The sequence below is a fragment of the Syngnathus typhle genome, linkage group LG6 (genome assembly GCF_033458585.1).
Source record: "Syngnathus typhle isolate RoL2023-S1 ecotype Sweden linkage group LG6, RoL_Styp_1.0, whole genome shotgun sequence".
In the NCBI taxonomy this organism is placed as follows: Eukaryota; Metazoa; Chordata; class Actinopteri; order Syngnathiformes; family Syngnathidae; genus Syngnathus; species Syngnathus typhle.
In genome coordinates this window covers 943,290-956,347 of record NC_083743.1, presented here as the reverse complement: position 1 = coordinate 956,347, position 13,058 = coordinate 943,290, and the positions used below count along the sequence as shown (strand labels likewise).

General features: G+C 46.9%; 1 protein-coding gene across 1 annotated transcript; it reads right to left on the bottom strand.

The window, feature by feature from the left end:
- Nucleotides 1–6,573: 6,573 nt before the first annotated feature.
- On the bottom strand, nucleotides 6,574–8,676 carry LOC133156092 (protein FAM181B-like). Its single transcript, XM_061281857.1, has one exon. The coding sequence runs from the start codon at nucleotides 8,494–8,496 to the stop codon at nucleotides 7,615–7,617; it is 882 nt and encodes a 293-aa protein (XP_061137841.1). The 5' UTR covers nucleotides 8,497–8,676; the 3' UTR covers nucleotides 6,574–7,614.
- Between the last annotated feature and the right edge of the window lie 4,382 nt (nucleotides 8,677–13,058).

Here is a 13,058-nt window from a genome sequence, read left to right as displayed (position 1 = left end):
GGACCCCCCGTACGACCAGTAGTACTGGTACTCCGTTAGTACTCCGTCCAAACGTCCGATTCCTCGTCGGACGCAGGATCGACGGACGCGGGGGCAGAAGACTCCGGCACCGGCGGACAAGGCCGTCTCGGGCCCTTACCCCTGGGCCCCTCAACCGCCCTCGGCCGTCCGCGCCGGGGGCCCGGTTGGTCCGGGTGACAGCGATGGAACTCCGTGATGAGCGAACGGTCGAGGATCCAGCGGCTCGGGACCCAGGAGCGGTGGACGTCGTCATAGCCCTCCCAATCCACCAGGTATTGGAAACCACGACCGCGCCGCCGCGATCGGAGCAGGGCGCAGACGGCGTAAGCCGGGCCCCCCTCGACGAGCTGGCGTGGAACTCGCACTTCTCTGCCTTCACGTAGAGCGAATTTTCCAGGAGGCGGCGTAGCACCGTCCGAACATGCTTGATGTGTTCAGGGAGCGAGCGGGAGAAGATGAGGATGTCGTCCAAATAGACGAACACGAACTTGTCCAGCATGTCTCGTAGCACGTCGTTTATTAAGGACTGGAAAACCGCTGGGGCATTGGTGAGTCCAAACGGAACCACCAAGTACTCGTAGTGGCCGCTCGGGGTGTTGAAAGCCGTCTTCCACTCGTCTCCCTCCTGGATGCGGATCAGGTGGTAGGCGTTGCGAAGATCCAGCTTAGTGAAGACGGTGTCACCCTGAAGGCTCTCGAAGGCGGAAGACAGAAGAGGCAGGGGGTATCGGTTCTTAACGGTTATCGCGTTTATTCGATGCACGGGCGGAGCGTGCCCTCCTTCTCCACAAAGAAGAACCCCGCTCCTGCAGGTGATGAGGACGGCCGTATGATGCCGCCGCCAGGGACTCCCGGATGTATTCCTCCATGGCCCGGCGCTCAGGAGCGGACAGGGAGTAGACGCGTCCCTTGGGGGGGAAGGTGCCGGGCAGCAGGTCGATGGCGCAATCGTAAGACCGGTGGGGAGGAAGGGAGGTGGCCCTGGCCTTACTAAAAACCTCTGAGTTCATGATAAACCGCCGGTACGGTGGAGATGTCGGGGCTGTACCTGGGCGGGGCTCCACCGAGCGGGCTGGTGGCCGCCCTGAGGCACGTCCGATGGCAGCGTTCGCTCCACTACCGAACCACCCCCACCTCCCAGTCCAGTACTGGGTTGTGCTGCCGCAGCCAAGGGTGCCCCAGGATGAGCTGCTGCCCTGGGAGGGGGAGAAGAAAAAACTGGATGGTCCCGTGGTGATTGCCGGAGAGCAGTACCTTGACTGGCTCTGTCACGAAGGCCACCTCGCCGATCGGACGGCCATCGATGGCGCGTGCGGGAATGGGCGGGCTCAGAGGCAGGAAGTTAATCCCCCACTGGCGTGCCAGGCAACTGTCCATGAGGTTACCCTCCGCCCCGGAATCCACCAGGGCAGCCACGTTCCGGTCGCCCGCCGCGAGCTGGACACGTGCCTGTAACCTGAGCGTACTGGGACTGGGAGAGCCTGTGCTGGTCGAGCTCACGCGGATCCCCCCACGCCGCTTGATCCCCGGGCTCCTGACGGGCACCCCGTCACTCGATGACCCCCATCCCAGATCCATGGGCTCGGTGGGTGGTACGGTTGGCGGGTTTCGCAGGGACCTCCACTCCCGATCGCACCGCCGCGTCCGGATCCGCCGGTCTACTCGGGCCGCCAAGTTCATCGCGTCCTTCAGGGTTCGCGGCCGATCGCGGGAAACTAGCTCGTCCTTCATGTACTCCGCGAGACCGTTGAGGAACGTGCTGACGAGCGCCGGCTTGTTCCACCCACTGCTGCCGGCCAGGGTCTGGAACTTGAGGGCGTAATCCGCGACCGATCGGCTACCTTGACGCAGCGTCACCAGTTCCTCGGCGGCGTCTTCGGCGGCAGAGCCCAGGTCGAACAGGCAGAGCAACTCCTCCACGAATGCGTCGAACGCGTCACAAGCCGGGGCCCCCCTCTCGTATTCGGCCAGCCCCCACAGCCGCGCCTTGTCCATGAGGTGGGTTAGGGCGAACCCGACTTTTGCGGCCTCCGATGGAAACGTGACGGGCTCGAGACCAAACATTATACGGCAGTTAGTCACGAACGCCCTCACGTGTTTGGGATCTGAATTTTTCGATGTTGCCGAGGCGGGGCTCTGGAACGTCCACGAGCCTCCTGGCCTCGGTCGACGGGCGGGGGTGCCGTGACAGCCGGGAGCGCAGCCACCGACAAACTCTGGAGGGCTTGGGCCATTTCCTGCTGCTGTTGCCGTTGGCTCACCTCGATCAGGTTCCGGATGTCGGCGGATAGGCTGCTAATGGCGGTCTCGGCTCGCTCCAGTCGGGCGAATGCCGTCTCTTCGTTCGCTGGCTGCATAGTGTTGGTCCGTCTGTATGTATGGGATTGGACAGTACAGCCAAGTGCGTAGCGATAGAGACTTTATTGCGGGCGGGGGGGTAAGGTGGGAGTAGCTGGAGCTGGATCGGCGATCAGGCTGGGAAGAACAAGGCTTTCTGCGGTATCTTCGATTCGTCATGGACGCCAGTTTGTCGTGGAATCGAAGCAATATCATGCGACAGACGGACACTCGGGTCTGCGCTGGCGGCGTTGATATAGCGCTGTCCCCGAGCCTGTGGCAGGTGGCGGCGATTCCGCTGATAGGGGGGCGTGGTCCTGTCACAGGTGGCGCCGGTACATGACAGATATATTTTTAACCTCTAATTATTTTGACTCTCATTGGCGTGCGAGTGTGCCTAATATTTTGACTTGTGCCACACCCATCAGCGAATCCCAAATATATTCCTGACTGTGATAATACTCGTGAGAGTTTCACTCACTGTGAACGTGTTAATGTTTTTTTGAGTATCATTTACTCTGGCTAGCAATCAGGAGTCTTTGTTGGGGAAAAAAAAAAAGAGAAAATCGCTTTTGGTGCAAGGTGAAAAGCACGTGAGACAGATGTGCAACGTAACAGGTGAAATCCTCCCAACGGCCGCCATCAAATCGCTTCATTGAGCAAACAAAGACAAATGGCTTACAGCTGTTCTACCAGAAGCGATCACATTCATACGAGGGTGGGGTGCAATGATGCATTGAGCTCGCAAGATACCCCCCCACACCAACCACCACCACGCCCGCTACAGGCAAGCAAACAAACCAACAAACTGCATTAAACATGAGATCACAGCGCAATTACTGTTAAATGCTGGAGTGCCGACATTTTAAACATGCATACCCACCAATGGCTTCATTATGGCGCTTGGACTTGACGCTCATAATATTGCCTCAAAATAGATTTGAGCAAAAAAAAAAAATAACCCAAAATATTACAAAGAATTATTTTTTGGGAGAACACACACTTGCACGTATTGATACGCACAAAGGCGTCACTATTGACACATCAATAAGGCTTCATCGCAAATTGGCGGAAAGCTTCATCAAATCAAATCTCACACAAATAGCGTCTGATCCCCAACATGAGGGCGCATTAATGCCTTCGATTGACTCCAAATGCAAATGGGACAATCAGCATACAAATGCTGAGACATTACAGCCGGGTCACGCCCCGTCCGCTTGCGGGGAAAAATGTCCAGTAAGGACATTAAAGTCGACTTTAAGAAGAACACCAAAGCGTTCTTCTGATAAGAAAAAATTGTATGCATCCATTGACTTGATTTTTACAATTATCCAGAGAGTTTGCGCCACAACTTAGACCTGGTTCCATATTTTCAAAATCGTGCATTGGGGAACATATTTTCATCTAGTTCTGATTAAGGGACAGAAATTCAAAGTCTGAGGACAGGTCTGCACGTGGGTCATGTTCGTCTTTGCGGTCACACATTCCATCAAACTTCGACTTTGGGGCCGAGCGACAGAAGGCGAACCTTGCTGTGGGACGGGGGCGACCAAAATAGACGTCCCCTAGATTCTTCCCTGTGATAAGGCGGATATCGGTGTGGCCGGCTGGTGTCCTTGGCTCCCGGAGGAAACATTCCTGCAATTATGAAGGAGCCAATCTGAGGCCAGTCAGGATGTTTTTTTTTTTTTTCGTGTCTTCTTAGCTTGAAGCTTGTTATGCTTCTCTAGGGACGCTCAGGTTGTACTACAAAGTATTCTCCTTCCCATCATTGGGAGTACGGATTTCACTGCTTGCTGCGCTTTAAAAATTCCCTTTTTAAATGAATTCCAGATGCCAGAAAAAGATATAAAAAAGCCTTCTTTCCAGAGTGCTGTAATATTTGGAGCCATTTCATATTTTATTGCATTGTACAGGGCAGCATAAATGTCTTCGTGGTTAGCAATATCCGCACACATCGCACGAGACCATCAACACTTTTGCAAGAGGAACTGGACTGGATGTCTTGTCTACAACGATATGTTCCAGGAAGCGTGTTATTGCCGTCAATAACAGAACACTAAATGAAAAACACATTTGAACGGCGAAGCTTCCAGTGAGCGTCCTGGAAATGTTAGCAGTTGAATGGGTGGGGGAAAAAAATTCATCAGCTGCCAACTTCAGATTCTTCATTTTTTTTTTCTTTCAGCAAGGATTTGGAGGTTTAAGAGTAAACGCTAATGCCGAGTGGGTCGCTGACATTTTCAAAGGAATGATTTAGCGCAACTAGAATGTTCCAGGGATGAATTAACATCCGGCCAAAAGCTTCTATTTGACTCCAGGGGCCCAGAATTCTTTTTTATTTCAAACTTCTTTGCTCTCATGGAGCGTGACCAACTACGTGGAGAGCAACTTTTGGAAACACACCTTGTATCCTGACCCCATCCATGCGTGACCCAGACTTGACTGAACAGCTTTCAAGATGGACGGACAGACAAACGCGTTCATTCAGTGCTCAAAGAGCTCACTCATTTTAAGCAAATACTAAGAAGAAAAATCCTTAGTAAACCCCCGCCTCGTCAGTTTGTAACAATTCTACAAGAGGGCATAGGCTAGCCAGGGCTTGGCAAAAAGGAGTAGGAATTGGTGTCAAGGAAGTATATTGAATAAATACATTTCAACTGAAGGATTAAATAGTCGCAAAACTTACTTTTGCCCGAAATTGTTGACATTTTCCTTGAAGCAGAAAGTAGCCCTCCCAGCTAAGAAACAGACTTCACCTTTGAATTGTGGCTGGCTTTTTCGGCGTCACTGACCCAGACGCGACTCAAATCGTTGGCGTTATCACGCCAGGCGAAAGTGGTGAGCGTCTCCGCAACACCTCAGAGGACCAAAATGTAAGGCAGCCAGACATGAAATGCATACGAAAGAAATGGCGTGAAGCCGCGAGCCACTTTCTCTGTGCTGTGATAGCAGCCGGACAAAATCTGGAGAGGTCCGCTCAAGAAATATTATTGATGGCCAACTGTTGAGTACAGGGAAGGCGCAAGCGCGAGAGCTGAAGGTGTTTAAAGGGTAAGTGACAACCTGCAACCAAACTTGAAATGACAGGACACCATCTGTTGAATGTCAACTGACAAACTTGAATTCAACTAACAGAAAAAGATACATACACACACATACTGAATATTTACAGTATATTCATTCCTGTGATTATGAATAAGGGACACGAGGCCATGGGGAGTGGCTCAATTTTCCTATGGAATCTTACTGCCATCTTCTGGCCAATTTATATGAGTTTGTCCAAGGGCCCAGGGATAGTTTCATGGGGGTTTTCATGCCAAAATTCTTTTGAATCTTTAAAGGGTTCATCTAAGGTTGTATCATTTTTAAATAATACCGGTCATACAAATATTCAACATGAATATTGACATGAATAGATGACAGATGCATATTTTCTATTTTTCATTATTGTCATTTTACTTTCCATCATGATTAATATTCTTGATGTTTTGAGATTACAAAAAAAAAAGGTTAAACATTGCAATACAGATCTATTGTACCATATTTGACCCTTTTGCTGTAGTTGCACAAAGCAAAAGGCAGTGGGCGCCAGACCTTGGTTTTGATTAGATCTGCTTTGTATGATACCTTTATGGATGGACTTGGTCTGTTTTTGGCTTCAATCTCATTGTACTTTTTTTTTTTTTTTAAGTTTACAAATGGCAGTTTGTTTATTTGGAGTGTATATTTCAAGCGCATTGAGTAATTATAAAATTATGGAGCAATAACAGTGGTGTTTTTTTTAATTGTACTTATGACACTCATTAGTTTAACAAAACCTCAATTTAACTGCATACTAACTGTCGCAGGGAGGTAACAGTCCCTTCCTTTGTCCTTTTACATCCTAATTAACATAATTACAAGACTATTTATCTTCCTAATTGGTTGTTTGGGGTCGTTTACAGCTGGCTGCAGAAGATTAATCCACAAAAGCAGCCCGTAATGTATTTTTTCCACACAGTATAAATGTCATATAACAATTGAATTAATTCAGCGTTGGTTTAAATGTGTGCCAGCAAAATGTTATAGTAAGTGTATAGTCGCAGAACATTGATCATATAAAATAAGAAACCAAACATTCCAAGCTGCGCAAATGTGGCTTTATGACTTTTGCCCACAGTGGATTGTCACTTATGTCAGCTGAGTGGGAGGAAGAAAAAAAGAATCAGTCAGTTGACAGCAATAAAGACCAGCTTTATTTCATCTTGGTACAGCATTTAAAATTGATTAAAAATGAATTTAACACAATTCTTCCTGTTTTACTTAACGTTGATCGTCACAACTTGAAGCAAAGTTAAAAGTGTTCCGCATCAGTGCTTCGTCAAACTGGCAGACACATTTATGGTATTTGATTGCATCTGACTTCTGCAGCCCAATTATGAAATATCTTCCATTGAATTCCGAGTGTTAAATCTGTCAAGGGGCAACAAGCAAATATTTCCAGACTACTGTCAAACATGCGACCAATTAAAGTCACAGTCGAGAATACTTTAGTTGGCACTTTTTGGGAAGTCTTGACACAGGGAACAAGAAATTGGATGCCTTCATTAGCCATCGAAGCTCCAAAACTAAACAAAATTCAGCTCATGACTGTACTTGCTAACCGCTAACTAAATATAGTATCTTGAAAGATTTTGTAACTTTGTGTCTTGATATAAACATTATCTGATCGTGTCGGCAAAGTTTGTACACCTAACTGTAATGCTAGCACTTATGCTAAAGCTAATCCAAGTACATGACCCAACTAGGACATGACAAGCACCATCCTAGCTGGCCCTGGTTTATGAGCCGCCATGACAACTCTTAAGCTAGTGGAGCGTTTGCTATATTTTACGGTGACTGACTTTAAATGCAACTTTACTACTGGGTTAGTGACCGACTGTGGCACAGTTACCTCACCACCCTAGGAAGGTGACTCCATCGAAAACCGAGGCCCCTGTGCACTACTTTTTTAATTACCTTCAGACCCCTTCAATCATTCCTGAGTTCTGCCGTTACAATGGCTCCTCCACATGCATGTTCAAGGATCGAATAAGCCTGTGCTTACCGTTTTTATTTTTATTGTTTTATATTTAGGATCTAAAGTCTTCTTCATTCAAATGCCGACTAATTATATTCTGCATCAGTGTAGGTTAGTTCTGACTAATTCACCGCCATAACAAAATTCTGCCAAAAAAACAAGGACCACCGCCTCTACCATAATACCGTATTTTCTTAAAGAGATGAATATTGAGTCCTGTTGTAGTCATCGCCTATATCGTAGTTGACCTGAGGTACAGAGCAGTCTGTGAAAAAGTTGGAGAAGGCTAACGAGCACAGCGCGTTATCCTCGATGCCCAATGGGGCGGCGGCCTCCGGGTGGCAGTAGAGTGGGGGCTGGACAGGCGTTGGGAGCTTCCTGGCAAGCGGCGGCGAGCAGCTAGTCCACGACTCAGGGTAAAGGAGACCCCCGATGAAGTGGTGGCCATCGTAGGAGGTGGCGGCACCGCCGTCTGGGCCAGGCACACTTTGGTAGAGTTCCTGTTCGGCAGCCGAGCTGATGTAATCAGGTCCCAGAAGTTCAAAGAAGTCGGCCGCCTCTGGGTTGGCTCGCTCCAGGTCCCGTAGCGAGACTCCTGCCACGGGGTTGATCTTGGAGCAGTTGGCCGGCTCGGTGAAGAAGGAAGGCGGTAGGTTGCGATGGCGCAGGGGCGGCTTCCTGGCTTTCTCACTACGGATTTCCGTGGTGGGGCTGAAGAGGGCAGCCAAACTGCGGTTCTGCAGGCTGACCTGGACGCCGTCGCGCTTGGGGACAGTCTTGCCAGCCGGGGGCGAGGACGCTGGGCCTTTCCCTCCCGCATCGGTGACGTTGATGATCCCAGTGCACCTCTTGATCTGCTTCTGCAGATACTTGCGGTGGTTGACTTTCCTCTTGGACTTGACCGGCTTGTCCAAGGCCAGCTTGATGTTACTGGAGGCTGAGTCCATGAAGCTCAGCAGCTCCTTAGTGGTCTCCTTGTAGTCTTCTTCCTTCTCCGGCTCACCAAGGAGACCCCCGTCCATTCCCGAGCCAGGGAAGCAGAAATTCAGGAACTGCGGGTTCATGATGGCGGCCATTCCTCACCCGCCGCAATCCAGACAAGTTCCTCAGATCATATTCGCCACTATCCTGATGCTGCTCGACATTCCGGAGCACAAGTGAGGAGACGAACAGCGGAGGGAGGGGATCTTTCAGGGGGCCGGACCCCGTGATGTCAAGAGAGAGGGGGTGTTTCCCCCTTCAAAGAGCGCAGGACTTAACTCTTTGCTTGTCCCGGGGCCACCTGCATCCCCAGAGGGATTTTGTTTGAGATTCCATGCTGGGCAAAGAACAATAACTTCGCTGAGGAACACTCCTCTGTCGTTTGAGTTTGTGTGCGCTCATGCCCAGTAAAAGTAAAAGGAGACTATGTGGAAAAAGACAACAAAGAACTTGACCACGCTCCCTCGCTCTGGGGCCAATTAGAATTCCCAAGAAAATTTAAAAATATGCATCGTTATTTAAGATGGCCTACTTTTTCATTCGCCGTTTTCACGACAAACCAGAATGTCATGCTGAAAGGAATTCAGAGGAAAACTATTTCCACATGGCTCTTTATCCCGATCTGGGGATACAAGACTTCTGAAGAAACCAAGTATTAACACAGCCTCATCATATTTAGGCCTACATGCGTTTATTGTGTTTGAATGAAAAACCACAACATGAGACTTCTCTTTGTTCGAACGAAACACTCAATTTGTACTCCTTAATATAATCGAGTATTTGCTACTGATACTCATTATCTGGTCAAGTTCCCTTTTTACCATTTGGACCTCAAACAAAGACACGAGACCACTCTTTGTCCCAAAGGACAACTACGGGACTGCGCATAAATAAAGTCCATCCTTTTCATAGCCAGACAATCTTTCTGTTGAGTCGAGCAAGCTGAACTTGAGTGCCGCGCTGTTCCAATACAGTAACATCTCGTCATGGGAAAAGCCGATCGCCCGAACATATGCGCCGATTTTGGGACCAAGTGGCCGCTTGTGTCTTAATCTGCCGGTGACATAAAGTTGATTTCTGGTGTATTCCCAGGCCAGTGGGAATTTGTGCCCCGGCCTGACAACTATTATGGGGCCGCCTTTGACATAAAGCCCTACAGGGTCTAAATAGCCCCCATTCTTCGTCTGGGCCAGTGAATGGAAGCTTTGTGCCAGAGATTCATTAAATTGCACCTCACAGCCCCTCGCTAAAATGCTCCTCCAATAATGGAACAGTCCATTTAACTGGAAAAGCTGCCGGAGCTGTTAAATAAAAAAAAAAAAACTAAAAAAAAAAGAAGAGGAACGCAGGCCAGAAGAGTGTCGAAGCCGACTTTGACAGAAATGCCGCGTATGAAGGCTCGGCGGGGGCATCTTTACAGGAAGTTGCCTTGCCAGCCATTGAAAGGGGCCGCCGCCATGTTGCTTGCCAGTGGCAAAGGTTTTTGTTGTTGTTTTTTTCCCTGAGTCTGCTTTAACTATTTTGTGCCAGTACGCTCGTTGAATAATTCATCGGGCTCCTCTTGGAAACAGTGCATCTTGAGGTGAGCCGTTCTAGACTTGGAGTGAGGCTGTTAAACATTCTTTCTCATGCTAATTGCGAGAGAGTGGAAAAAAAGGACGACGGTGAAAGTGACGGCACTAATCTAATTTTGACTGACTTTTGAATGACTGCTCCGCATTAAATTTAGATTACATAATAGCCTTACTTGCACAATATGGTTTGCTAGCGATCATAAGAATTGTTTATCAGGGCAATCCTGACATTGCGGTGACTGAAAAGTGTCACACATGTCTAATTTAAATCTCTGACAGGATTATGACAAAATGGCGTCATCGCGGTCGCGGGGGGGGGGGTCATTGACATCAGCAGAGCATGACACACATCCCGGAAACAAGATGCCATTGTTGTGTCAAGGCCGAAAGGGCACAAGGTTAGGGTGCGGATTGGTTTTATTAAGGGAGGGTGGAATTTTTCTAAATATCCTTTGGGGATGTTAATATGGGTTGCAACTGCTTTTTAAAGCACTTTTGGGACGTAAAAGCATCATGATTTATCCATATACTGGAAACTTTTGATCCGAGGTATGCGGTGGCAAGCTGCAAATTTTTTCATGTGAAAGCATCCATTTTTAAAGCGAAACCCGAGAGCAGTAATTGTTTTCATACAAAATATGTAAATAAATAGAAATACCTTTTTCTTTAAATGACAAGCTAATTATATTAATTATTGCTAATTATTTTGAGAATTACCAAGCTACAAGAAATTGCGAACCACTTGAGTAGCCCCCCCCCAAACAACAACACACAAAGTTCTTGAGGGCACACATCCATATTGCGGCAATATTGCTCAACATTAACACAATCCAAACCCAAAAGAATTCATTTATTCAGCAACCCCCCCCCCCCCCTTCCTTCATAGTGACACCCCCAAGCTTTAATCTCTTCCTATATAGTGTGTGTGTGTGTGCGTGTGTGTGTGTGTGTGTGTGGTCCCCCCGGGACACACTCCCGTGTTTGGCCTCCGGTGAATACTAAATAATGCCTTTGATTGATGGCCACTGTCAGACACTGACGGAATAAACGACCCCTCAGAGTCCTGAGAAAACTTTTTAAGGAGGGCCCTTGGGTGGCGCGGGACCCCGACGGTCCTCCCCCGCGCCGGGCAGTATATCTCGCCATCTGAAAAGTCAGCGCAGCTCACGACAAAGCAGCGACAAGTCCAGCTTTTATTCTTCGTTGTTTTTTTAAAGGCAACATACCAGCGCTTGAGTTGTTGCCCATGTGCATGGTGTCAGCTTCTTCACTTTGAAGCAGGGGTCTCAAACTGCAGTCCTCAAGGATGGTGTGTTGCAAGAGGGACATTTGGAAAACATGCAGGAATGCCACCCCCCCAAGACTGGACTTTTGAGACCCCTGCTGTAAAGCGAATGAATGCAAAAGCTAAACCCTGACAGACTAGCTCACCTGTCTTGGTTGGAAGTAAACAAGAATCATTTACACACTGTAAATGGTGAAGTGGAAGGAAAAGATGAAAAAACACATCTAACGGGCATAGAGTGTCATCAACTTTTACATCATTGTGGTAAGTGGTACAGTACGGCAGATACTGTCAACTTTTTGTTTGAATGGTTTAAATAGAATTTTTTTAATTGAACTTTTTGACCGTTTAAAAAGCTTACTGCCATTTCCCATAGTGCTATTTTGACAGTATATTATTTATCAAACCCATGAACATGAAAATTTCACAAGACGGCTTTAATTTTTAGAACCTCTCAAAAATATAATAATGCTTCGTATTAAAACATGATAACGAACTCACATTTATGAATTAACCTAGTGTTACTTTTTTATAGAAAGAAAAAACACAAAAAATGCATTGGATGGAGACGCAAGGAAAATGTGTAGCTAATCGAGGCATATGCTAAGCTAAATAGTAGCTGGCCGTTTCCAATTGTGTTGACCCGCTGTTTCACTTTCAGTTTAACTTGTCGACCCAATGTTGGCATAAGAGAGATAAAAAGAGAGTTTACTGGTTTACTTACCTAGTTTACTGGTTTACTTACCTAATTCAAAACGGTGTGACACCCACCTGAAATAAATAAATAAAATAAATAAATATATAAAATAAATAAATATATAAAATAAAAATAAAAAAATTAAAAAATGCTTCGGGTGCTTAAAGCATGACAATGAACTCCCACTTATTAATTAACCTAGTGTTACTTTTCTATAGAAAGAAAAAAAAATGAATTTGAGGGGAACACAAGAAAATAGTATTCAATTGAGGCAGCGAATGTGTGTGGCATATGCTAAGCTAAATAGTAGCTGGCCGTTTCCATTTGTATTGACCCGTTGTTTCACTTTTAGTTTAACTTGTCGACTCAATGTTGGCATAAAAGAGATTAAAAGAGATTTTATTGGTTTACTTACCTCATTTTTAACGGTGTGACACCAACCTGAAGAGTCGACGACAAAGTGTGGGAGGACAGAAAAGTCGAAGACGCTGCACACGGCACACGCAATTAACACGAAAAAAAAAAATCCGTGAACCCGGAAGTGAACTGCACCCTCATCTCATGACATCATCTTATTTTATGACGCCTGTTATTTTATGACACCTGTTCTACTTTTCTCTTTTTTACAAAATTTACAAAAATAAAAATATTATTGACATTGGGATAACATCCTTATTTTGTTGTTGTTGCATACACCATATTGCTAAACAAGGTTAAAAGGTAAACTAATGACCATAACACTACTGAATAAGCTAAACTGAGTTTGCAATAGAAATAAATTTAGGTTTTTTTCACTGGAATGGAAATACTGATATTTCTTTAAAAAGTTATAAAGCAGCTGAGTGCCAAAAGGGTTGGTGGAATAATACAGGTATTTCTTTATTTGGGTGTTGAATACCAAGGGAGAGGATTTTACGACAGTGAACTCCAAACCCGCTTCACTTTTACCCGACACTCACCCCCCTCGGGAGCTGTATTAATAATATTGCTAGCAGGCGGAACAAACAGGCGGAGAGTGACTGAATGGTCACCGGGGAGAGGGATTCCGCAGGAAGAGGTCACATGGCAATAACCTCCCGCCACTGGCGTTATTGGCCTCCT